We start from the raw sequence: 27,258 nt of genomic DNA on the forward strand, positions 1-27,258 counted from the left end.
ATTAATTCAACCTATTTAAGCACAACGTCAAATTCTTGAAAATAATACATGTCTATAAGCTTATAAATGCCATATAAGCTTAGTAAAACTGTCTAATAAAGGTTTTATTACTAAATGTGTTGTTTTTGTCATTTGCGTCTTTGTATAGCAACTGCAGTAACCTACAGTTTTATATGTTTTCTTATCCAATCGATAAGACACTATTCAATGTCACAATGTAAAACATGTTTCAATGGCCTGTTGTAGGACTGTTTTCCAGTTGCTGCCTGTGTGTGTGAAAGATTAATGTCATACCCTTCGTATACCAAAACCAATGACCCAAACCCCAAACTCACGCATTCGATGCCCACGCATGCGCAAGATGAAAGGCGATCTCATCTGAAAGCGAAAAAAAGAGTTCACACACAGTGCCACGCGTGCGCTGTGTGCGCCACATTGCGAGCAAGGTTGCTGCATCTTTTTAGGTAGCTACAAGCATTATTTCGACAGCCAAAGGTCGCATGGTGTCAGGGACGCGCCTAGTCACGGGAATGGTAATAGACCGCATGCTCGTACACCCAGATCGCGCACAGTAAAGGAAATCAAACAGAGTGCAATAATTGAACCTAATGGTTACATTGGGTCAGAACAAACAGTTGATGATCTACGCACAATACTTTGCTGCGCTCAATTTCGCAACGTATTTTACTTTGTATCGGAAAAGATAAGGACATCACAAACTCTTCTGTATGATCGGGGGACAGGAGCGCACAGTATGGTCCGTGAAACCAGACATTTATGGGTGGGAAATTTACCCGAAAATGTACGAGAGGAGAAAATCATTGAGCACTTCAAGCGGTGAGTAAACGATCTTATTCAGAATATTTGATTGAGTAGCCCACAACTGTCAGCATCTGTCTGCCTGATTCCTCTAAAATCAGAAGATGATCAATCCTGGAGCGAATTGCCCAGACAGTGACAGTAGGTAGCCTGGCTAGGCATCTGCCAGCAAAACAAGCTCACAAAACTCGGGTGAAGAGTAAGTCGATAGATATTTTAGTTAACTAACATGAACGTACAAATTGCAATCTTATGACCCACACCTGCATTTCGCGGTCTTGTAAGCCATCTTTCCCACACGGTGGACTTGGAAATAGCCTAGCTAGCTAATTGCTTTAGCAAAACAGCTATAGCTAGCGCCACTGAATACTCTTGCCACTGTAACAGCCTACCGGTTGTGGTGTGTTAAGACAGTGACTTGAATTGTGTTTACAGTTTTATGGTTAGCCTAAAACTTGCCAGTTGCGGAGAGTGTCTCGTGCAATGGAATTCTAACTAAAGCAAAAACAATTGAGGTAGTTTGCAGTTCCGCCAAGACTCACTGCAAATATTGAGGTGGCTTGTGTGAAGTGATGCAGAGCTGACTCTTGCCATCAGCATCATAATGTAACTGATATGGCGTCAATTAGCCTAATGTCATTAAATGTCAGTGGCTAAACCAGTTGACTATCAAAATAAACTGAAATGTTCTTTGAATGTTGCTATTAGTTGTTATTCAGTTGATTAACATAACATTTGGTGTAGATTACAGTGATAGCTTACAATGTCACTAAGATTTCCTTCCTTTTTATTTTAATTGTATTTATTTCACCTTTATTTAACCAGGTAGGCTAGTTGAGAACAAGTTCTCATTTGCAACTGCGACCTGGCCAAGATAAAGCATTGCAATTCGACACATACAACAACAGAGTTACACATGGAATAAACAAAACATACAGTCAATAATACAGTACAACAAAAGAAAACAAAAAGTCTATATACATTGAGTGCAAATGAGGTAAGTTAAGGCAATAAATAGGCCATGGTGGCGAAGTAATTACAATATAGCAGTTAAACACTGGAATGGTAGATGTGCAGAAGATGAATGTGCAAGTAGAGATACTGGGGTGCAAAGGAGCAAGATAAATAAATACAGTATGGGGATGAGATAGGTAGATAGATGGGCTGTTTACAGATGGGCTATGTACAGGTGCAGTGATCTGTGAGCTGCTCTGACAGCTGGTGCTTAAAGCTAGTGAGAGGAGATGGGAATCTCCAGTTTCAGAGATTTTTGCAGTTCGTTCCAGTCATTGGCAGCAGAGAACTGGAAGGAAAGGCAGCTAAAGGAGGAATTGGCTTTGGGGGTGACCAGTGAGATAAACCTGCTGGAGCACGTGCTACGAGTGGGTGCTGCTATGGTGACCAGTGAGCTGAGATAAGGCGGGGCTTTACAGAGCAGAGACTTGTAGATAACCAGTAGCCAGTGGGTTTGGCGACGAGTATGAAGCGAGGGCCAACCAACGAGAGCGTACAGGTCGCAATGGTGGGTAGTATATGGGGCTTTGGTGACAAAACGGATGGCACCGTGATAGACTGCATCCAGTTTGTTATGTTGATTAACATAACATTTGGTTAGATTACAGTGATATCTTACGATGTCACTAAGATTTCCTTCCTTTACATTGGTTGCATTCATAAGTTGTGTAAACAAACGACCATATGATGATTATAAGCCCTAATGAAACTGCGAACATATAAGAAACACGGCTATATATGGCACGGATCATATTCTCTATTGTAGACTACATGTTGATATAGCAACATTTTTTTACAATTTTTTTTTACTTTATATAAAAACGATAGGCAATTGTTGCAAATAATTATTTTTCACTACTTAAATGTAAAGGGCAATATTTTGCCACATTGTTCCATTACTATTACTTCACATTGTTATCAGTATGTCAAATCAGATTTGACGGCGAAGGCTATCGTTTTTGTGCATTAAACATTTCCCAACATCTGAATACATTTGGTTCTTGTTTCGACGCTGTGTGCGCTCTCTAGCTCCATACTAGCTGCCAAGGAAAAAACAGCCCGCCTATCTTTCGATCTAGGCACGAGGAGTAGCCTAATTAAAAGATGTGACATCCATATTATTTCTTTACGTTAGCTGAAGTGCTGCATTCATGTAACATTATGGCTGTCTATCCTGTGTTGTAGGCTAAATGGCGTATGTATTTCTGCTACGATTTCAAGCGCAGTGTTTGCTATGCAGTGCATGTAGACAATATTCATCAGACCATTATGACTTTGAGAGTATCCTACAAAATACAGTCCGAAATGGCCAAAACGGACGTTTATTTAGGCATACTTTAATTCAATGTAATCCTTAGCCTTTGATGGTATTGTCAGATGCATGGATTATGATAGCCTAACTGTTTTTCAAATCTTGCGGGGCATTTATGTCATGCTTATGATTTTAATGCATTGGTTACGTCATAAGAATGTAATATGCTTTGGCTATAACACGTATAATAAGACAAACGTTTTGGACAATTGATCGCTTACATATTGTTTTGACTTTTGAGGATGAAGCATTTTGTTGAGGGGAATGAGTGCGCGTGGAAAACAGATTTCGGGGTAGCCTACTTACTCACTGCTCTTCAAGCAGCCTTTAGTTACAGCTTTTGTAACAAGAAACAGCCAGCGTATGCAGGTGCATGACAGCTAAATTTGTGATTGGAGTCCTTGAAGATGGGGGACGGCAGAATGAGGAAGCAGTGTGAACGGTTTTCTAAAATGGCGTCGGAGGGTATTCAATGTGGGAACTGGCATGACAGAGAGACTGCACTTATGGACATTCTCAGGGTGTCTTTCGGAGAAAATAAGCAGAAACAGATTTATGCTCTAGTTTTCATTGAATAGAAAAAAAGTGTTGCATGGAGCTAAACTCTCCAAGACTTTGGCAAATAACTCCAATCACACTTTTCTTTCTCCAGTTGGTTTATAAACGCCATAGGCTACAAGAGAAATACATTTTCAGGCAGTAAACACTTTTAATTATAAGGTACATTCAAGGTAACGATTGAAATCACTTTTTTTAAATATAGGAAAACATCACTTTTTTCTGTATTTCTCTTAAGCAAGCCTTATTGGAATGCCATATTGCATAAAACATTGCACCCACAAGCAAGAGGAAACCAGGAAATGTCACGTGTAGTTATGCTGCATTGTGCCGACCTCATCAGAGTTCCATCTTTGAATAGCTAGGAGGAACTTTAGTCATAACTAGAACACATCCTCTATTGAAAAATGTATGTATAGTGCTATGTGCTTAACCAAGAATGCATTATGAAAAATAACAAATAATGTTGCCTGGTGAGGTTGGGAAATGACACCAGTGGCCAAATAAATGTTTTGTAAGGACATCCCTTTGTGGAGTGTCACCCCCCCCCCCCCCCCCCCACACACACACACACACAGAGAGCTGTGCCAGTAACCAAAATGTTGCTGGTTCAAATCCCCAAGGTGGAAAAAATCTTTCAGTTGTGCCACTGACTAGGTTTTCCCTTCCATTTCAATATTATAAAACACATAGGTCTACTTTATGGTGAACAGTAGGCTCCTTTACCCATTGACTTGTTTCCATTTCCAATGAAATATGGCATACACCTTAAATCAATTGAGTATTTGTTGCTGATCTCTTTTTCTTATAATTCCCCCTTTCCTCCATAGATATGGACGTGTGGAGAGTGTCAAGGTCCTTCCAAAGCGGGGGTCAGAAGGTGGAGTTGCAGCCTTTGTTGATTTTGTGGACATTAAAAGTGCTCAGAAGGCTCATAATTCTATCAACAAGATGGGGGATAGAGACTTGCGCACTGATTACAATGAGCCAGGCACAATCCCTAGTGCCGTGAGAGGGCTGGACAATAGCCTGTCCTTAGGCTCTCGTGGGCGGGATGTTTCAGGGTTCACAAGGGTGGCAGGGGACCTGGTGTATGGGCCCCCTGCATTGCTCCACAGCAGAGAGGGACGCTATGAACGCAGACTAGACGGGTAAGTGGACAAAGTTTCTCTGAACGCAGGGGGAACTTGGTTTCTTGTAACGCCTTACCTCCAAGCATATTCCACAATCTATTCATTTACTTGTTTGGGGGTTAAAGAGGAAAATGAGGGGAAAATAAAAGAAGTTCATACGCAGGAATAAATCTGTAGGCATCCCTTCCAAAGTCCTCAGAGCGTCGCCATCGCTCATGGATTGATATGGTAGACACCAAGATATACTGTAAATGAGCATGTATGTACATCATGCACACAATTGTATTTCTATGTGTGTAGTAAATAGCGTATTGGCTGTTGGGGATTATCTTTGTAAACTTAAACATTCCTGTGAGGTGGATATCCCATTTGCAGAGAGTATGGGGCATATTGGATATCGTAAAATTCCCGGGATTAATGGATGCTGGAGAGAGTTTGTTCCAGCGGCCTTCCCTGGGATCGCCCTGATCTGGAGTACCATGCCCTCCTTGGTGGATTAATGGGTCATTTTTGTATAACAATTCAACCAAGAATACATATTTGCATAGTAAAGATGCATTAATTCGTTTTTGGGTTAGTAGAAATTGGGTTCTCGATCATTCCGCACCCATTCCAGTGGTGTTTTCAAATGCATCACTTCCCTTGTGGTCTGGAGTCATGTGGATAACCTAAACCGGATATGTATTCCCGTTGGATTAAAACTGGCCAATCACAAAAGGATATTCTATCATTCAATAAAGTTATGGGTTTTCCGGTTTTGTGTGGGATTATGTTTTGTTTCAGGTTTTAAGAATTAAATTCTGGGAGACCTCTACTGTTGATCAACTTTGTAGAGAAATTACAGAAATGTTGAGCAAATTACAAACACTTTTTTTTTTACTTCTAACTTAATTTTGTTGGTGGTTCAAATTATTTTTTAAATATTTTTGCTCTTGAAAGAGTGAGACTGTCCAATGGATGTAGGAGGAAGCATTAAACATAATAATTTATTAGAGGTTTGGACTATTTTTGGATCATACAAATCAATACAATTACATGGAAATATGGGGCTACCTGTCTTCTGTCATTGGATTACCTGCCTCCTGAATGTGGAACTACATCTGTCCATCCTTGGATACAATTATTCCCAGAATCAGAACACGCATCATCCTGTCAACTTCTTCCCAAAGAATAAGCCTACTGCCTTTAAGGGAACTGTACATGTTCGGGAGAATCATTGGGTGAACTGGATTACTTCTGACAGGTAAACTGTGTTACGGTCAGATAATTTTTGCTTCAATGGATCTAGTTGGACTATTGCTCAATTTTGCATACAGAATGTGGCGGACTATTAAAGATGAAGATGAAAGACTTTTCCATAAAATCGTGTGCCATGATGTTCCAGACTCATTGCTCATGGGGTATCAATAGAGCACTGTTTACAGAAGCTGGACAATTGGATATCATTTCTTGATTTGACTGGACTCTGTAGCCTCATTTTCCATGATTTTATTTTTAGCAGTTACGTTTTATGTAACCATTTCTGAAAGGATAGTTTAGTCCTATGACTATTTTCCACCACAGCAAAATCTTGTTACAATTGGATTTGATTTTTGGATTATCTGATCAAAGCAAGTGAGGATTCCTGCCATACTGACGTGGATTACTATTTTGAACATAAACCTACCTATATTGTGTGCTTTTCTCTGTGGATATATTTTTACATTGACTCTTTTTGGAATTAACACCGCAAACATCTGCTTGGAATAATTTATTATCTTGGCTGCAAAGACTTTTGTTTGAACATAAACCTACCAGAATGTTTTTGATACATTTTTATGCCCACCCTATGGTTTTTCCTTTTTTTGCTCACAAAGTTCTGTCTCCCTAGATTGTATTTGGAATTGTAGGTCGGGTTACCGCTGTCTCAAAAGGTTGGTATATCCTGCCCTGTGTATTTTAGCTGTTCTCTCTAACCCCTAGTTTGAACCCCTGTCTCTCTCCATATTTTTCACTAACAGAAGTAGCTGTTAAACATACTGTTTAACTGCTTGTTGTTATTTGCATAGTCTTTACTTTTTACCTGCTGTCTCCCCTCACCTTGAACCTACCCTGCCCACTTCCCAGCTCCTAATCCCTGCTCTCCCTAGTCAATAGTACCACTTTGCTGAAGCATTTTTCACATTAAAGTGAAAAATGTAGATACAGTTTAGATCATGGTAAACAGAGAAGGAATCATGCACCTCCTCTGAATGCTTTTTAAACCATGAACAATTATGTCAGATTTAATAGTTGTATCAGTTAATCAAAATCTGATTATATTCAACCCAATTTGAATTGCTATTGTATATTACATTTTACTGTCAGATTTGCCACCACTAAAGGGTTTATGCCAATGTTTAGATAGCTAGTCTCTCATTTGGTCTTGCTACATGATCGTTAGTAGCCTAACCTTGGAAACTTGTGGTCAAGTCCTTTTTCTTCTGAGCCCAAGAGCAGGATAAGTCCAGGAACAGATTCCTGATGTAGAATTTATACTGAAAGCCAAATGATCCATTGGCTTCAGCGACCCTAATTGTCACAATTTACAATGTTGCATGTAAAATCAGAGAACTGCGATTATTATAATTTTTTGTTGATATTGTTGGTAGCATGACATATTCACACTAACCTCACAGTTTTTACATGATACTGGCAGCCACAAAGTAGCTAAAAATATGTCAGTGCCAAAGAACCGTTATTCCTTATGGCTATGGGCAGTGCATGCACTTGACAGCAACACACCTACTACAGCAGCTAGCTAGCAATCCGCTCGCTGTATACAGTACCAGCATGTGATGGTAACAAACAATTATAGATACAAATCCTGCCTTAATAGGTTGAATTATTTTAGGAATCATGAATAATTCAAATTCCATGAGTGTCAGGACAATGGAGACACTGGCATTGTACACACATTTGAGATTAAAATATTCAGAAAGTCCCAAAATAGGTTAATGCGGTTCTGTCCAGATTTGGACTAAACAGCATAGTTGCAAATATCTACATGGAGGAGTTCACAAAAGTGTGCGTCCAAACCATAGAGCAGAGATCATCAACTAGATTTTGCTGCGGGCCGATTTTATTGTTGAGTGGATGGTCAGGGGGCCGGAACATAATTTCAAATAATTAGTAGACTGCAAATTGACCGCAAGAAGCCCAAAAAGATGTAATATGATATTCGACTAAAAGATAATAATTTCAAATCTTGCTTGCATTTGTATACGATCACGAGTCTCTGTTATGCTTGGGAATAATTGGGAACACATTTCCAACATTTAAAATCGCTTGGAGCTGATTTCCTGGTGTTTTTAAATATTTTATGTCCAATAATAAATAAATAAATACAAATATTTGCTCAGAAACTTGGGGGGGGGGGGGGCATATAAAACCAGCCACCAGTTGGACCCCTACCATAGAGAATGATAGAGGCCTCTAGTGACCATAAGGCTGTATTAGCATGGGCAGCGCCATTGAGGGCTTCCACCATTTTAATTTAGTCAACTGGGTGGGACTTATAACTTCATTGACATCTCTCATGGTGACCTTGTTGGAGTCATGTCCAACAATGTCATCAGGAGGGATCAGCCAATCGTGAAGAAGAAAATATACTACTTCAAAATAAAGATGGCATGTGCAGCACCATTGAGGCTATCACAGATGGTATAATGACACAGATACAAAGAGGAGTCCTCTATATAGCTCTATTGTCCAAACATGTCATCATGCAGCCATGCAAATCTACCTGAAAACATAAATATGTATGTATTTGCTAACAGAAAAAAGGCTAGTGGGCTCAATTGTTAAGTAATAGCTCATTACAAATAAATTGTTTTTCCACTTAAGTTGACTGTTTTTGTTTCACCCAGAATGGTTTTCATATGTATTTTTCTACTTAATAGCCAAACCTCATTCAGAAAATGTTTTGGGTTCACAGCCTTTTAGCTACATAATGTATCTAAAACAACTAGCAAACACTCTAATCCAAACTATCTCTTATAAATACATTTTTGAAAAGTCACTTAATTACGCAAAAAAATCTATTTTGTTTTGAAGGAAGATCCACTCCACCAGTTTGAGAATAGGCAGTACTATATTGTATTTTGCAATTCGGGAAATGCCCCATTGGCCATTCTTCTTAAAGTAACATTAGGTTTTGAAACTTTCTAATTGTGACTAACCAATCATTTAGACTTCCATCATACTCATCACTTTATTCGGAAAGGAAGTTATGGTAAAGCTTTATTTTACAGCTAGCTATGTATCAGACGCAAGGGGGTGTGGTCTATGGCCAATATACCACGGCTAAGGGATGTTCTTTTCACGACACAACGCGGAGTGCCTGGATACAATCCTTAGCCGAGGTATATTGGCCCTATACCACAAACCCCAGAGGTGCCTTATTGCTATTATATAAACTGGTTACCAACGTAATTAGAGCAATAAAAATAAATATTTTGTCATACCCGTGGTATACGATCTGATATACCAAGGCTGTCAGCCAATCAGCATTCAGTGCTCGAATCACCCAGTTTATAATTTCAATTAGATTATATATTAGTTATACTCTGGTTTCTTTGAGATTCATAGACTCAAGCAAAGCAGAAGTTACACCGCCAGCCCCTTTTAAACTGCGTCTCAATAAGTCACAGATTAATCTCATACGTATGAAAAAGGGAATTAATCATCTAAGTGTGTTTGCTACATTGTAAGCTGTTCCATTTTTAAGTAGGCATGAATTGGGCTTTTTTATTCCTCTGCCTTAATTCACACCATTTTAAAATATTTGTTGATAATTCACCACTTCGCAAACTCATGCATTTTTTATGGACCCCAACTGCCTCCTTATTGAGGTGGTGGTGTACCTGCTATAAGAACATAAATTAGTACAATTCTATTAATTAGTTATCAGAGCAGTGCATATCAATCAATTTCAGTGTACATTAAATCTTTCGATTGGTGTTTTAGGCCATTCCGACATAGATGAAGGCTGTCACACCTTGACAAGCTACCAGTTAGGAGGTCTGGTGATTTTCTACTTTAGATAGCAAGTTGCAGTATCTTGCAGGATAATCTTCAGAAACTTCTGTATTGTACTGATTACATAATTTATTATGGATAAGCGCGGTATCTTTCTAGCTAGCAGCTACCCCTGTGAATTTACTTAAAAGATAACATAACAAATTGTGCTGTCCAGAATAGGATATATATATATATATTTTAATAACGTTAGGTTTTAGCACTGCATCCATTGAAGTCTCCAGACTCTTGTTTTTCCACATCCGGTTGTGCTCTCTATTGTGTGGGTCATGAGAATTATATAGAAACTAGTTTTATTTTCATTCTGCTTTTCTGTCGAGCATATGTAATTCCATGTCCAAAATATCTACTCCTTTTATCTAGTTTTCATGACATTTTCCAATTGAGAAGATTTGGATGTTTGTCAAATACTAGGGAAAATAAATCACAAACAAGTGAAAGATTAATCGCCGTGCCTAGTTAGTAGTTGTTCAATTTAATTTAGATAGAAATCAGAAAGTATCTGCATAAAAGTGACAAATTCTACAAAATATTATGAGCAATATGAATTAATGAGAAATGTTTACAAATATCTAATAAGTAAAGTATGATATCAATTGATATGTTTACTGTATATTTTAAGTCTCAAATAAACAGAAACACCCTTTGAACACTCAACTTGATTGCTGTCTTAGTTATTTGATAGCCTGACACTTTTATTTACCACCTTGTAAAGCTCAACTAGTTGACTACTAATTAGTGTCAAAAAGCATAACGTGTCTCTCTCTCTCTCTCTCTCTCTCTCTCTCTCTCTCTCTCTCTCTCTCACACTCTCTCCATTTCCTCCTTCCATCCCTCTCCCTGTCACTCAGGACTGCTGAAAGTCGGGATCGAGCATATGATAACAGTGACTACGGACATCACGAGCGTGCTGGCAGTAGCTTTGACCGGCAGCGTCACTACGACTCAGACTATTACAGAGATACCAGGGAGAGAATGCTTAACACTGGCTCTGGCACTGCCAGTGGAGGTGCTGGGACTGGCTCTGCAGGGGTCAGTGGAGGAGTTGTAGGTACTTGCGTCAGTGCCTGTGGAACAGGTGGTGGGGCTGGGGCTGTGGCTGGAGGAAGTGGAGGATCTTCATCGGTTGGTGTGGGATATTATCGTTCACATAGCCGGAGCCCGAGCCACTTTGATACACCAGAGCCTCAATATGATACTCGTGCCAGAGAACCCTTTATACTGGGCAGCATAGTTCACAGGGATCTATACCAAGAAGAGCGGGGTCGACGTGGAGATCGATCTTACCACGACAGTCGCAGCCGGTCTCCACACTCTTCACATTCACGTAACCTCTCTCCACAAAGGTTGGCGAGTCCAGCATCCTGGCCTCCCCGCTCCCACAGTGGCTCCGGCTCTCGCAGCCGTTCCTCCAGTTCCAACTCTGTCAGCAGCACTAGCAGCAGCACCAGTGGCAGGTAGGTAGAGCGAGTACTCATCAGTTTCACTGTCATGCATTCTGTCCCCTGTAGTTTATTAAATGATGTCTCTCAGTAGCGGCTCGTCCATTAGAGGAGGCGCTCCACTTTTGATTGGTAAAAAAAGTAAAAATATATACAGTACCAGTCAAAAGTTTGGACACACCTACTCATTCAAGGGTTTCTCTTTATTTTTACTATATTCTACAGTGTAGAATAATAGTGAAGACATAAACTATGAAATAACACATATGGAATCATGTAGTAAACAAAAAAGTGTTAAACAAATCAAAATATATTTTATATTTGAGATTCTTATAGTAGCCACCCTTTGCCTTGATGACAGCTTTGCAAACTCTTTAAAAAAAATAATATTTAACCTTTATTTAACCAGGTAGGCTAGTTGAGAACAAGTTCTCATTGACAACTGCGACCTGGCCAAGATAAAGCAAAGCAGTGCAACACAAACAACAACAAAGAGGTACACATGGAATAAACAAACATACAGTCAATAACACAATAGAAAATAAGTCTTTGTACAGTGTGTGCAAATGAGGTAAGATAAGGGAGGTAAGGCAATATATAGGCCATAGTGGCAAAATAATTACAATTCAGCAATTAAACACTGGAGTGATAGATGTGCAGAAGATGAATGTGCAAGTAGAGATACTGGGGCGCAAAGGAACAAAAAAAAAACAGTATGGGGATGAGGTAGTTGGCTGGGCTATTTACAGAAGGGCTATGTACAGGTGCAGTGAGCTGTGAGCTGCTCTGACAGCTGGTGCTTAAAGTTAGTGAGGGAGATATGAGTCTCCAGCTTCAGTGATTTTTGCAGTTCGTTCCAGTCATTGGCAGCAGAGAACTGGAAGGAAAGGCGGCCAATCGTGGAATTGCCTTTGGGGGTGACCAGTGAAATATACCTGATGGAGTGTGTACTACTGGTGGGTGCTACTATGGAGACCAGTGAGCTGAGATAAGGCGGGGCTTTACCTAGCAAAGACTTATAGATGACCTGGAGCCAGTGGGTTTGGCGACGAATATGAAGCGAGGGCCAGCCAACGAGAGCATACAGGTCGCAGTGGTGGGTAGTATATGGGGCTTTGGTGACAAAACGGATGGCACTGTGATAGACTGCATCCAATTTGCTAAGTAGAGTGTTGGAGGCTATTTTATAAATGACATCGCCGAAGTTAAGGATCGGTACGATAGTCAGTTTTACGAGGGTATGTTTGGCAGCATGAGTGAAGGATGCTTTGTTTTGCGAAATAGGAAGCCGATTCTAGATTTAATTTTGGATTGGAGATGCGTAATGTGAGTCTGGAAGGAGAGTTTACAGTCTAACCAGACACCTAGGTATTTGTAATTGTCCACATATTCTAAGCCAGAACCTTCCAGAGTAGTGATGCTGGACGGGCGGGCAGGTGTGGGCAGCGATCGTTTGAAGAGCATGCATTTAGTTTTACTTGCATTTAAGAGCAGTTGGAGGCCATGAAAGGAGAGTTGTATGGCATTGAAGCTCGTCCAGAAGTATACAGGATTGTGTCGTCTGTGTAGAGGTGGATCAGAGAATCCCCAGCAGCAAGAGCGACATCATTGATGTATACAGAGAAAAGAGTCAGCTCGAGAATTGAACCCTGTGGCACCCCCATAGAGGCTGCCAGAGGTCCGGACAACAGGCCCTCCGATTTGACACACTGAACTCTGTCTGAGAAGTAGTTGGTGAACAAGGCGAGGCAGTCATTTGAGAAACCAAGGCTGTTGAGTCTTCCGATAAGAATGTGGTGATTGACAGAGTCGAAAGCCTTGGCCAGGTCGACGAATTGCACAGTATTGTCTTTTATCGATGGCGGTTATGATATCGTTTAGGACCTTGAGCGTGGCTGAGGTGCACCCACGACCAGCTCAGTGTCACGTCCTGGCCAGTATAAGGGTTAATTGTCATTTTAGTTTGGTCAGGACGTGGCAGAGGATATTTGTTTTATGTGGTTCAGGGTGGTGTGTTAGTTAGGAGGGCGTTTGATTTATTATTTCCGGGTTTTGAGTTATGGTCTATGTTGATGTATTTCTATGTGTAGTCTGGTTGATCTATTTCTATGTTGAGTTAATTGGGGTGGACTTCCAATTGAAGGCAGCTGTGTGGTGTTGCCTTTGATTGGAAGTCCTATATTAGTTGGGTGTGTTTGTCTGTGTATTTGTGGGAGATTGTTCTGTGTTTAGCCTTGTGCCTTGCCAGACTGGCTGTTGATCGGTCGTTCTCTTGTTCGTTATTTTTGTACGTTCATTCTGAGTTAATAAATGTCAAGATGAGCTTACACATACCTGCTGCGTTTTGGTCCTCCATTACCAACGACAATCGTGACACTCAGAAACCAGATTGCATAGCAGAAAAGGTACGGTGGGATTCGAAATAGTCTGTGATCTGTTTGTTAATTTGGCTTTCAAAGACCTTAGAAAGACAGGGTAGAATAGATCTAGGTCTGTAACAGTTTGGGTCTAGAGTGTTTCCCCCTTTTGAAGAGGGGGATGAACACTGCAGCTTTCCAATCTTTGGGGATCTCGGACGATACGAAAGAGAGGTTGAACAGGCTAGTAATAGGGGTTGCAACAATTGCGGCGGTTAATTTTAGAAAGAGAGGGTCCAGATTTGTTGGGGTCCAGATTTTGCAACTCTTTCAGAACATCAGCTATCTTGATTTGGGTGATGGAGAAATGGGGGAGGTTTGGGCAAGTTGCTGTGGGAGGGGGTGCAGGGCTGTTGATCGGGGTAGGGGTAGCCAGGTGGAAACCATGGCCAGCCATAGAAAAATGCTTATTGAAATTGTCAATTATCGTCCATTTATTGGTGGTGACAGTGTTTCCTAGCCTCAGTGCAGTGGGCAGCTGGAAGGAGGTGCTTTTTGGAGTTTGTGCTACATGATGGAAATTTCTGTTTGAAAAAGCTATCCGTTGCTTTCCTAACTGCCTGTGTATATTGGTTCCTAACTTCCCTGAAAAGTTGCATATCGCAGGGGCTATTTGATGCTAATGCAGTACGGCACAGGATGTTTTTGTGCTGGTCAAGGGCAGTCAGGTCTGGAGTGAGCCAGGGGCTATATCTGTTCCTGGTTCTACATTTTTTTTGAATGGGGCATGCTTATTTAAGATGGTGAGGAAAGCACTTTTAAAGAATAACCAGGCATCCTCTACTGATGGAATGAGGTCAATATCCTTCCAGGATACCTGGGCCAGGTCGATTAGAAAGGCCTGCTCGCTGAAGTGTTTTAGGGAGCGTTTGACAGTGATGAGGGGTGGTCGTTTGACCGCAGACCCATTACAGACACAGGCAATGATGCAGTGATCGCTGAGATCCTGGTTAAAGACAGCAGAGGTGTATTTGGAGGGCAGGTTGGTCAGGATGATATCTATGAGGGTGCCCGTGTTTACAGATTTGAGGTTGTACCTGGTAGGTTCATTGAACATTTGTGTGAGATTGAGGGCCTTTAGCTTAGATTGTGGGACAGCCGGGGTGTTAAGCATGTCCCAGTTTAGGTCACCTAACAGTACGAGCTCTGAAGATAGATGGGGGGCAATCAATTCACATATGGTGTCCAGGGCACAGCTGGGGCAGAAGGTGGTCTATAACAAGTGGTAACGGTGAGAGACTTGTTTCTGGAAAGGTGGATTTTTAGAAGTAGAAGCTCGAATTGTTTGGGCACAGACCTGGATAGTATGACAGAACTCTACAGGCTGTCTCTGCAGTAGATTGCCACTCCGCCCCCTTTGGCAGTTCTATCTTGTCGGAAAATGTTATAGTTAGGGATGGAAATTTCAGCCTTCCTAAGTCAGGATTCAGACACTGCTAGGACATCCAGGTTGGCGGAGTGTGCTAAAGCAGTGAGTAAAACAAACTTAGGGAGGAGGCTTCTAATGTTAACATGCATGAAACCAAGGCTTTTTACGGTTACAGAAGTCAACAAATGAGAGTGCCTGGGGAGTGGAGCTAGGTGCTGCAGGGCCTGGATTAACCTCTACATCACCAGAGGAACAGAGAAGGAGTAGGCTAAGGGTACGTCTAAAGGCTATAAGAACTGGTCGTCTAGTGCGTTCGGAACAGAGTGTAAAAGGAACAGGTTTCTGGGCGCGGAAGAATAGACTCAAGGCATAATGTACAGACAAGGGTATGGTAGGATGTGAATACAGTGGAGGTAAACCTTGGCGTTGAGTGACGGAGAGAGGTTTTGTAGTATTCAGACCACTTTTTCACATTTTGTTACGTTACAGCCTTATTCTAAAATGTATTTTATTTTTCTAAATCCTCTTCAATCTACACACAATACCCCATAATGACAAATGAAAACTGTTTATTTTTTATTTTTAACACAAGTATTCAGACCATTTGCTATGAGACTCAAAATTGAGCTCAGGTGCATCCTGTTTCCATTGATCATCCTTGAGATGTTTCTACAATTTTATTGGAGTCCACCTGTGGTAAATTCAATTGATTGGACATAGTTTGGAAAGGCACACAACTGTGGGACCTACAGTTGAAGTCGGAAGTTTACATACACTTAGGTTGGCGTCATTAAAACTCGTTTTTCAACTACTCCAAAAAATGTCTTGTTAACAAACTAAAGTTTTGGCAAGTCGGTTAGGACATCTACTTTGTGCATGACACAACACATTTTTCCAACAATTGTTTACAGATGGATTATTTCACTTATAATTCACTGTATCACAATTTCAGTGGGTCAGAAGTTTACATACACTAAGTTGACTGTGCCTTTAAACAGCTTGAAAAGTTCCAGAAATTGATGTCATGGCTTTAGAAGCTTCTGATAGGCTAATTGACATCATTTGAGTCAATTGGAGCTGTACCTGCACAAGTCTGGTTCATCCTTGGGAGCAATTTCCAAACGCCTGAAGGTACCACGTTCACCTGTACAAACAATAGTACGCAAGTATAAACACCATGGGACCACGCAGCCGTCATACTGCTAAGGAAGGAGACACATTCTGTCTCATAGAGATGAACGTACTTTGGTGTGAAAAGTGCAAATCAATCCCAGAACAACAGCAAAGGACCTTGTGAAGATGCTGGAGGAAACGGGTACAAAAGTATTATATCCACAGTAAAACGAGTACTATATCGACATAACCTGAAAGGCCGCTCTGCAAGGAAGAAGCCACTCCTCCAAAACCTCCATAAAAAAGCCAGACTACGGTTTGCAACTGCACATGGGGACAAAGATCGTACTTTTTGGAGAAATGTCCTCTGGTCTGATGAAACAAAAATGGAACTGTTTGGCCATAATGACCATCGTTATGTTTGGAGGGAAAAGGGGGAGGCTTGGAAGCCGAAGAACACCATCCCAACCGTGAAGCACGGGGGTGGCAGCACCATGTTGTGGAGGTGCTTTGCTGCAGGAGGGACTAGTGCACTGCACAAAATAGATGGCATCATGAGGCAGGAAAATTATGTGGATATATTGAAGCAACATCTCAAGACATCAGTCAGGAAGTTAAATCTGGTCGCAAATGGGTCTTCCAAATGGACAATGACCCCAAACATACTTCCAAAGTTGTGGCAAAATGGCTTAAGGACAACAAAGTCAAGGTATTGGAGTGGCCATCACAAAGCCTTGACCTCAATCACATAACTTTTTGGGCAGAACTGAAAAAGCGTGTGCGAGCATCGAGGCCTAAAAAGCAGACTTGGTTACATCAGCTCTGTCAGGAGGAATGGGCCAAAATTCACCGAACTTATTGTGGGAAGCTTGTGGAAGGCTACCCAAAACGTTTGACCCAAGTTCAACAATTTAAAGGCAATGCTACCAAATACTAATTGAGTGTATGTAAACTTCTGACCCACTGGGAATGTGATGAAAGAAATAAAAGCTGAAATAAATAATTCTCTCTACTGTTATTCTGACATTTCACATTCTTAAAATAAAGTGGTGATCCTAACTGACCTAAGACAGGGAATTCTTACTAGGATTAAATGTCAGGAATTGTGAAAAACTGAGTTCAAATGTACTTGGCAGAGGTGTATGTAAACATCCGACTTCAACTGTATATAAGGTCCCACAGTTGACAGTGCATGTCAGAGTAAAAACCAAGCCATGAGGTCAAAGGAATTGTCCGTTGAGCTCTGAGACAGGATTTTGTTGAGGCAAAGATCTGGGGAAGGGTACCAAAACATTTCTGCAGTATTGATGTTCCCCAAGAGCACAGTGGCTTCCATCATTCTTAATTGGAAGAAGTTTGACTACCCGATCAAACTGAGCAATCGGGGGACAAGGGCTTTGGTCAGGGAGGTAACCAAGAACCCAATGGTCACTCTGACAGAGCTCCTGAATTCCTCTGTGGAGATGGGAGAACCTTCCAGAAGGACAACCATCTCTGCAGCACTTCATCAATCAGGCCTTTATGGTAGAGTGGCCCGACGGAAGCCTCTCCTCAGCAAAATGCATGTGACAGCCCGCTTGGAGTTTGCCAAAAGGCACCTAAAGGACAGGCCATGCGAAACAAGATTATCTGGTCAAATGAAACCAAGATTGATCTCTTTGGCCAGAATGCCAAGTGTCACGTCTGGAGGGAACCTGGCACCATCCCTACGGTGAAGAATGTTGGTGGCAGCATCATGCTGTGAGGGATGTTTTTCAGCAGCAGGGACTGGGAGACTAGCCAGGATCGAGGGAAATATGAACCTGTCAGAGCTTGAGAATCTGCAGAGAAGAATGGGAGAAACTCCCCAAAAACATGCATGCCAAGCTTGTAATGTCATACCCAAGAAGACTCGAGGCTGTAATTACTGCCAAAGGTGCTTCAACAAAGTACTGTGTAAAGGGTCTGAATACCTATGTAAATGTGATATATCAGTTTAATTTTTTTTAGATATTAGCAAAAATGTCAAACCAGTTTTTGCTTTGTCATTATAGGGTATTGTGTGTAGATTGATGAGGATGAAAAAATAAATAATTTAATCCATTTTAGAATAAGACGGTAAAGTAACAACATTTGGAAAATGTCAAGGGGTCTGAATACTTTCCGAATGCACTGTAATTGGGCCGCTGAAATGAGCGCTCAGATCTTCTGGACCAGGTACTCAACAGATGGCACTTAAGTTGGAATTGACAGTGTTTTAACTACTTGCAGATATGAAACAAACAGACATTACCGTGTAGTTTAATAATAAAATGGTCTGATGGTGATGTGGAAATACTTTGTATTCATATCCCGAAAGAAAGAAATGATCTCACTAAAATAAATGTTAATAGAAAGTTAGCAAAAATAGATAAGATCTTGCTATTTGTGGAGAAATCACCCTGATTTAAGTCTTTAGTCATATCCCTGTATACATATTTACTTATGGCCAGGCCTACACCTAGTGACCTGTTCTTTTTAATTTTAATATATGAGCAAAAATATTCAATTTTATTTGGAACGGCAAGCCACACAATTAAACGGGCCTATTTATGTGATGAATATAAATTCAGAGGACAGAAATGATAAATATTAAAGCATTAGACCTCTCACTAAAGGCTTCAGTCATGCAAAAGTTATAATTAAATCTCAACTGGCTCTCTAGCAGATTAGTAAGTATGTCTCACCCCATGTTCAAGAATGGCCTTTTTCCCTTTATTCAGATTACAACCTCTCACTTTATTTCATTTTCAAATAACCGAATCTCCAAAATATTGCTATTTTTAAAACAAGTCATATAAAGTTTGTTGCAATTCCAGTTTAATCCACCAGAAATGACAGAACAAATAATAAAACAAATATTATTAAAAATAACATTATTTTCTTAAAAAAAGAAAAGGTATAATCTTTGTAAATTATATCATAAATAGGACTGCTGGAGTTATGTCACACAAAATATATGCAAATGTCTGCTCTAACCAAAATTACAACCAACTAATTGCAGCCTTACCGCAAAAGTGGAAGGGGAAAAAGTAAGGAACTTGTCTGTCGGCCCTGCATTAAAGACCAAAATTGGTTAAAGAAAATTGTGATGAATAAAAAAGTATACCAGTTTCATTTAAGGACAAAAAAACAACTGTGCCATATAGATTGTAAAATAGTTGGGAAGAGATTTTTGATATACCGATTCCATGTCACATGGTTTATGAACCAAAATGACGCCGGATTCAACACTTAGAATTTCTCAATTTAAATTATTACAAAATTCTTGCAACCAATAGAATGTTTATGTGTATATATATGTATGTATATGTATATATATGTGATACAACCATCCCAGCTCTGCAGATTTTGCCGCGAAGGGAAAGAATCATTAGATCATTTGTTTTGGTAATTTTTTTAATTTATTTTACCTTTATTTAACTGGGCAAGTCAGTTAAGAACAAATTCTTATTTTCAATGATGGCCTAGGAACAGTGGGTTAACTGCCTTGTTCAGGGGCAGAACGACAGATTTCTACCTTGTCAGCTCGGGGATTTGAACTTGTAACCTTTCGGTCCAACGCTCAAACCACTAGGCTACGCTGCCGCCCCGTAATGTCCATATGTAGCTTGTTTTTGGTCGCAGGTACAGGAATGGCTGAGAAATTGCCAAATTTACCTGGAGCTAACTCTGCAAATAGCACTGCTGAGTCTTTTGGAAAGTCATAGTCTGTCGATCAATAATATAATAATACTTTTAGCAAAAATTGTTACATTTACAATCTGTAGAAGCTATGAGAATAGAAAGGTTCAGAAATTTTGTGAAACATCACTGCACAGTTGAACAATATATGGCAAATAGAAATAAAAAATGGATGGTGTTAAGCGATAGATGGGAGGGGTTGAGTGGAGCTGAAGTGTGGGACTAAAAACAACAAGATAACTAATGTAAAATATACTGTCTGTAAAATGTATATAGGTTGAGAACTTTTGTTAAACACCACAGTTAAATGTATATGGCAAATAGAAATCAAACTGAATGGTCTTCAGAGATAGATGGGAGGGGTTGAAGGTAGCTGCATGGGATTAAAAACAACTATTGTAAAATATATTGTGTCTGTAAAATGTATCTAGTATGTATAAGTTGGAAGTAAAAGCCTGAGTGTCGTTGTCCATTGGTGTAGGGTTAGGGGAAAATAATATGTATATTTATTTACCAAAACATATATGGTGAGTTGAGAATGATGCAGACAATTACATTGATGGAAGCTACAATCTATTTGCAATATAAAAAAATAAAAAAAACAACAATCACTAAATTAGTAAAAAATATCAAATTCCCAGTTCATGCTTCAAAATCAACTTTATAAGAGGTTTAAAAGTAGGTTATATTTGATTTAACATTCCATGACATGCACTAAGGCATTGTTGGCAGAATAGATCGATGCAGTTCAATGCATGATTAATATAATTCACCAATACATTTATTGGAGTCCAAAACATATTGCTATCAGGTTGTAAATCACAGCTGGCCTGGTACATTGTTTGCTGCCTCTATTCGGGATGCACTGTTTCGGTTTCAATAACTCAATATTTTGGACATAAACGGACTAATGTAACTTTAAGGATGGGTTTGTCAATACAATCAAACTAGCAAGGACTAACAAGTCAATCATAACGTGGTTAATAGGCTAGCGTATTTAAGAATTTTCACCTAAAATGACATACCCAAATCTAACTGCCTGTAGCTCAGGACCTAAAGCAAGGATATGCATATTCTTGATACCATTTGAAAGGAAACACTATGAAGTTTGTGGAAATGTGAAATTAATGTAGGAGAATATAACACATTAGATCTGGTAAAAGATAATACAAAGAAAAACACATGCATCTTTTTTATTTTTTATTTCATCACCTTTGAAATGCAAGGGAAAGGCCAATGTATGACTTAGGAATCTAGGCGCTATTTAGATTTTGGCCACTAGATAGCAACAGTGTATGTGCAAAGTTTTAGACTGATCCAATGAAGCATTGCATTTATGTTCAAAATTTTGTATCAACACTGCCCAAATGTGCTTAATTGGTTTATTAATAAATTTTCAAGTTCATAACTGTGCACTCTCCAAACAGTAGCATGGTATTCTTTCACTGTAATAGCTACTGTAAATTGGACAGTGCAGTTAGATTAACAAGAATTTAAGCTTTCTGCCCATATCAGAAATGTCTATGTCCTGGGCTAATCACATTAGCCTACGTTAGCTCAACCGTCCCGAGGGGGGGGGGGACCGATACTGTAGAAGTTTTAAGCAACGTTGCTATTCCTCAATAAAGTTATTGGAAATGTTCTTAAGTTTTTTCCTGTGTTTCTTCCTAAGAAAAAAGTTAAGAAGAAATGGGATTCTTGAAAATAATGTTTTAAGATTTTTTTTCGTGGAAAAGTACTTAACTTTAGGACAGCTAAACCCTTGTCTTGTGACAACTGGATACTTTTGTAACCGTGAATGTTTTCTTGCGCCACTGCCACAGACAGTCTGCTTCCGGACATTTAAATACAGCAAGAAAACTTATTAAATGCACATTATCTAGCTAGCTAGTAATTAACAATATATTACTATATTCTAGAAGTGTTAAATAGCTAGTGTTAGCTTGTCAATTTGGAAAGAAGAACTTGGCTAACTCTCTTGCCATACCCCCGACGGGAGAGAGAGACTCGGCCACTCTCACCCATCCTCTCTTTTTGGTCTCTGCAGTGACTCCTGCAGTTATCGAGTCTCCCAAACAGCAACGTTTTCCTGGCTGTTATTTCCTCCACCATCAATTCAAGCTCTTGTTTGCTGAAGTTGTGCTTTTCTTGGTTATCCATTTTTGTTTTTGATATAACTAGTCTGATGGCTATAATGTGTGAAAAATGTTTATTTGTGTGTATAAAGGGTTTGCGAGCCAACTAAAAAATGTATATTCTTGAGACATAAAGCAGATAAATAATAAAATGGAAATATCAACACTTTATTATAATGGGCCAAATCCTATCATCCCTGTCACAGGTTTATTTATTGATTTCAAGCACGTCACTAATGTCAATGCCACATGAGAAGATATTTACAAAGTTCTTAGGAAGGATATTTACGAAGTTCCTAAGAAAATTAAGGAATGCACTTACGAACTATCATATGAACTTCTTGTTTTTTCCCATAAGAAACTTCTTACGTTTTTTCATAAGTAGTGTTTTGTGACTCTGGCCTCAGAGCCCTATACTATGAATCAGTTTTTTGTATTTTTTTATTTAACTAGGCAAGTCAGTTAAGAACAAATTCTTATTTACAATGATGGCCTACCTCAGCCAAACCCGGACGACGCTGGGCCAATTGTGCGCCACCCTATGGGACTCCCAATCATGGCCGGATGTGATACCGCCTGGATTTGAACCAGGGACTGTAGTGACACCTCTTGCACTAAGATGCAGTGCCTTAGACCGCTGCGCCACTCGAGGAGTTAGTGAGGTAACTTTGGTCAACTCGTTATAACTGCTGACACAGTGGCTCACCTTTTAGCCAGGTCAATTTCTATGGCAACAAATCCTTCAGAACAAACCTGCTCCGGGGAAGACTAACTCGAGGTTAACTCTACTTATCCTGAATGAAGTGTGTGAGCCATGAGTTGATGACCAATCAAAGTAGATTCCCTTCCTCTCGGAGAGTGTGTCATCATCCCTTCATTCTCCGGACTATATTTGAGGAAGATGACGGATTTAAATATTTTATTAATCAAATGTTCTTGTGTACAAAAATAAAAATAATAATAATATTCAAATACATATCACACAACACATTTAGTAATGACAGGACTAGGGTTGCAGAATTCTGAAAACGTTCAATAAATTCCCTGATTTTCGCTATATCCCGGTTGGATGATTCCCGGAATCAGGAGAGAATAAGCAGGATTTCTGGAAAACCAGGGTGTGCACTCTGCTGCACATGTGGTTTCAGGGAGAAATGCTACAGAGAATGTTTGGAGATGGCTGGTGCATTTTCTCACTGCCTACCTCTGTGTATGGGTGATAGCTCCCCCCTCCGTGAGATCCAGTTGGAACTGGACATTTCTGGCCACTGCTGGCTCCCTGCCCACTCCCACAGGCCAGGCTCCATTAGCAGCACTTCCGGGAGTGTTTGAGAGAAGGAGGAGGAGCAGCAGGAAAGAATTGACAGGGAGAAGGCTGAAAAATGGAGAAAGGAATATTGGGGTGTACTATTAAGGGAAAATTCTTGCAAATGGGAACATATTTAATGGTCATGTATACATATAGTGCCTTCAGACAGTATTCACACCCCTAGACTTTTCCCAAATTTTGTTGTGTTCTAGCCTGAATTTAAAATGGATTCAATTAGATTTTGTCATTGCCCTACACACGATACCCCATAATGTCAAAGTGGAGTTGTTTTTTGAATTTTATTCAAATTAATAAAAAATTAAAAGCTGAAATGTCTTGAGTCAGTAGGTATTCAACCCCTTTGCTTTGGCAAGCCTAAACAAGTTCAGGAGTAAAAATGTGCTTAACAAGTCACATATTAAGTTGCATGTGTGTGCAATAATAGTGTTAAACATGATTTTTGAATGACTAACTCATCTCTGTACCCCACACATGCATATAATTGTAAGGTCCCTCAGTCGAGTTGTGAATTTCAAACAGAGATTTAACAGCACAAGCAGTCTTCCGTCCAAATTGCGCTCTCTTTTCCCTATTGTAGTAGTTCTATGCTACTCTCCCAACCTTGGTTGTTAGTCAAGGTGATTTGATTCAAATACATATGGGCACGACCTGCTGAACATTTTGTGAAATTGGAACAATGGTGGCCAATATTTCAAGCCTTAATGCACTCGTGGGATAATTTGTATATTGAACGGTTATGCAGAATTTTCTGCTTCAACATATGAATAGAATAAACCCCGTATCAAAACAGATTTAATTTCATGTTGATGAATTGGGCCGATAACAGTGCCACTGCAAGACAAGTAATGGTATTACATATCTTCATGTTAGTTTAACCTTCATTATTTCCAACCTCATACAGAGGGTTGTTCAAACAAACCTGATTGAGTGTGTAATGGATTGATGATGTTTACGATATACATCAGATCTGTGAGCTATATCAAAATCTTTTGTAATTGTTCAGACAAAAGTACACCATTTCTGAATTGGAGTTCTTTACAGGGATTTACTCCTCTTCTTATGTCTGATATGTGAGATTCTGTGACATTCACAGTACGCTATTTTCCATTAAGCCTCTGTTCCTCTCCGGCAGCAGTGATTCCAGCAGTAGTTCGAGTGATGACTCCCCAGCACGTTCAGTTCAGTCTGCTGCCATCTCCGCACCTTCAGCTCTGGCTTTATCTGCCGTTGACAAGGATGAGCCTCGAAAAAGTTTTGGTGTCAAGGTCCAGAATCTTCCTGTGCGTTCTACAGGTGAGGATTTGACCCCTTTTCTGCTGTGTATATACCATACATTGTCTAGTCTAGACTACAGGTTAAATACAATGTTAGGATTTGGCAATAATTACATTTGTTGAGTTAATGACATTGTTGTTGAGGCTCTTTGTACTGCAGATATGAATTAGTCACTATGTACAGTGTATTCGTAAAGTATTCAGACCCCTTGACATTTTCCACGTTTTTTGTTACGTTACAGCCTTATTCTAAAATGGATTAATAGTATTTTCCCTCATCAATCTACATACAATACCTCATAATGACGAAGAAAAAACATTTGAGACATTTTTGCAAATTTATAAAAATAAAAAAATGAAATATACATTTACATAAGTATTCAGAACTTTTACTCAGTACTTTGTTGAAGCACCTTTGGCAGCGATTACAGCCTTGAGTCTTCTTGGGTATAATGCTACAAGCTTGGCACACCTGTATTTGGGGAGTTTCTCTGCAGATTCTCTCAAGCTCTGTCAGCTTGGATGGGGAGCGTCGCTGCCCAGCTATTTTCAGGTCTCTCTAGAGATGTTGGATCAGGTTCAAGTCTGGGCTCTGGCTGGGCCACTCAAGGACATTCAGAGAAGCCACTCCTGCATTGTCTTGGCTGTGTGCTTAGGGTTGTTGTCCTGTTGGAAGGTGAACCTTCGCTCCAGTCTGAGGTCCTGAGCACTCTGGAGCATGTTTTAATCAAGGATCTCTCTGTACTTTGCTCTGTTCATCTTTACCTCGATCCTGACTAGTCTCCCACTCCCTGCTGCTAAAAACATCCCCACAGCATGATGCTGCCACCACCATGCTTCACCCTAGGGATGGTGCCAGGTTTCCTCCAGATATGACGCTTGGCATTCAGGCTAAAGAGTTCAATCTTGGTTTCATCAGACCAGAGAATCTTGTTTCTCATGGTCTGAGAGTCTTTATGTGCCTTTTGGCAAACTCCAAACGGGCTGTCATGTGCCTTTTACTGAGGAGTGGCTTCAGTCTGGCCACTCTACCATAAAGGCCAGATTGATGGAGTGCTGCAAAGATTGTTGTCCTTCTGGAAGGTTCTCCCATATCCAAAGAGGAACTATAGAGCTCTGTCAGAGTGACCATTGGGTTCTTGGTCACCTCCCTGACCTAAGCACTTCTCCCCCGATTGCTCAGTTTGGCCGGGCGGCCAGCTCTAGGAAGAGTCTTGGGGGTTCCAAACTTCTTCCATTTAAGAATGATGGAGGCCATTGTGTTCTTGGGGACCTTCAATGCTGTGCCTTGACACAATCCTGTCTCGGGGATCTAAGGACAATTGCCCTGACCTCATGGCTTGGTTTTTGCTCTGTCATGCACTGTCAGCTGTGGGACCTTCAATAGACAGGTGTGTGCTTTTCCAAATCATGTCCAGTCAATTGAATTTACCACAGGTGGGCTCCAATCAAGTTGTAGAAACATCTCAAGGATGATCAAAGGATACCGGATGCACCGGAGCTCAATTTCGAGTCTCATAGCAAAGGATCTGAATACTTACAGTTGAAGTCAGAAGTTTACATACGTTTAGGTTGGAGTCATTAAAACTCGTTTTTCAACCACTCCACAAATTTCTTGTTAACAAACTATAGTTTTGGCAAGTCAGTTAGGACATCTGCTTTGTGCATGACGCAAGTCATTTTTCCAACAATTGTTTACAGACAGATTATTTCACTGTTTCACAATTCCAGTGGGTCAGAAATGTACATACACTAAGTTGACTGTGCCTTTAAACAGCTTGGAAAATTCCAGAAAAAGATGTCATGGCTCTAGAAGCTTCTGATAGGCTAATTGACATAATTTGAGTCAATTGGAGGTGTACCTGTGGATGTATTTCAAGGCCTACCTTCAAACTCAGTCCCTCTTTCCTTGACATCATGGGAAAATCAAAAGAAATCAGCCAAGACCTCAGAAAATAAATTGTATACCTCCACAAGTCTGGTTCATCCTTGGGAGCAATTTCCAAACGCCTGAAGGTACCACGTTCATCTGTACAAACAATAGTACGCAAGTATGGGACCACGCAGCCGTCATACCGCTCAGGAAGGAGACGCGTTCTGTCTCCTAGAGATTAACTTACTTTGGTGCGAAAAGTGAAAATCAATCCCAGAACAACAGCAAAGTACCTTGTGAAGATGCTAGAGGAAACTGGTACAAAAGTATCTATATCCACAGTAAAACGAGTGCTTATACGGACATAACCTGAAAGGCCGCTCAGCAAGGAAGAAGCCACTCCTCCAAAACCGCCATAAAAAAGCCAGACTACGGTTTGCAACTGCACATGGGGACAAAGATCGTACTTTTTGGAGAAATGTCCTCTGGTCTGATGAAGCAAAAATAGAACTGTTTGGGCATAATGACCATCATTATGTTTGGAGGGAAAAGGGGGAAGCTTGCAAGCTGAAGAACACCATCCCAACCATGAAGCACGGGGGTGGCAGCATCATGTTGTGGGACTGGTGCACTGCACAAAATAGATGGCATCATGAGGTAGGAAAATTATGTGGATACATTGAAGCAACATTTCAAGACATTAGTCAGG

At 40.3% G+C, this 27,258-nt stretch overlaps 1 protein-coding gene across 4 annotated transcripts in view; it reads left to right on the top strand.

Annotated features, from left to right (window-relative positions):
• Positions 1-420: 420 nt before the first annotated feature.
• Positions 421-27,258, top strand: part of LOC106572016 (msx2-interacting protein) — a 40,386-nt gene continuing 13,548 nt past the window's right edge. For 2 of the 4 annotated variants that reach the window (XM_014145713.3, XM_014145715.3), the window contains exons 1-4: positions 421-837; positions 4,534-4,854; positions 10,746-11,351; positions 24,535-24,695. In XM_014145713.3, the coding sequence (XP_014001188.2) occupies positions 755-837; positions 4,534-4,854; positions 10,746-11,351; positions 24,535-24,695 (1,171 nt within the window). In that variant the 5' untranslated portion in view covers positions 421-754. The other 2 variants (XM_014145714.3, XM_014145717.3) reach the window with 2 other exon arrangements.

The sequence above is a fragment of the Salmo salar genome, chromosome 15 (assembly GCF_965601325.2).
Source record: "Salmo salar chromosome 15, fSalSal1, whole genome shotgun sequence".
Classification (NCBI taxonomy): Eukaryota; Metazoa; Chordata; class Actinopteri; order Salmoniformes; family Salmonidae; genus Salmo; species Salmo salar.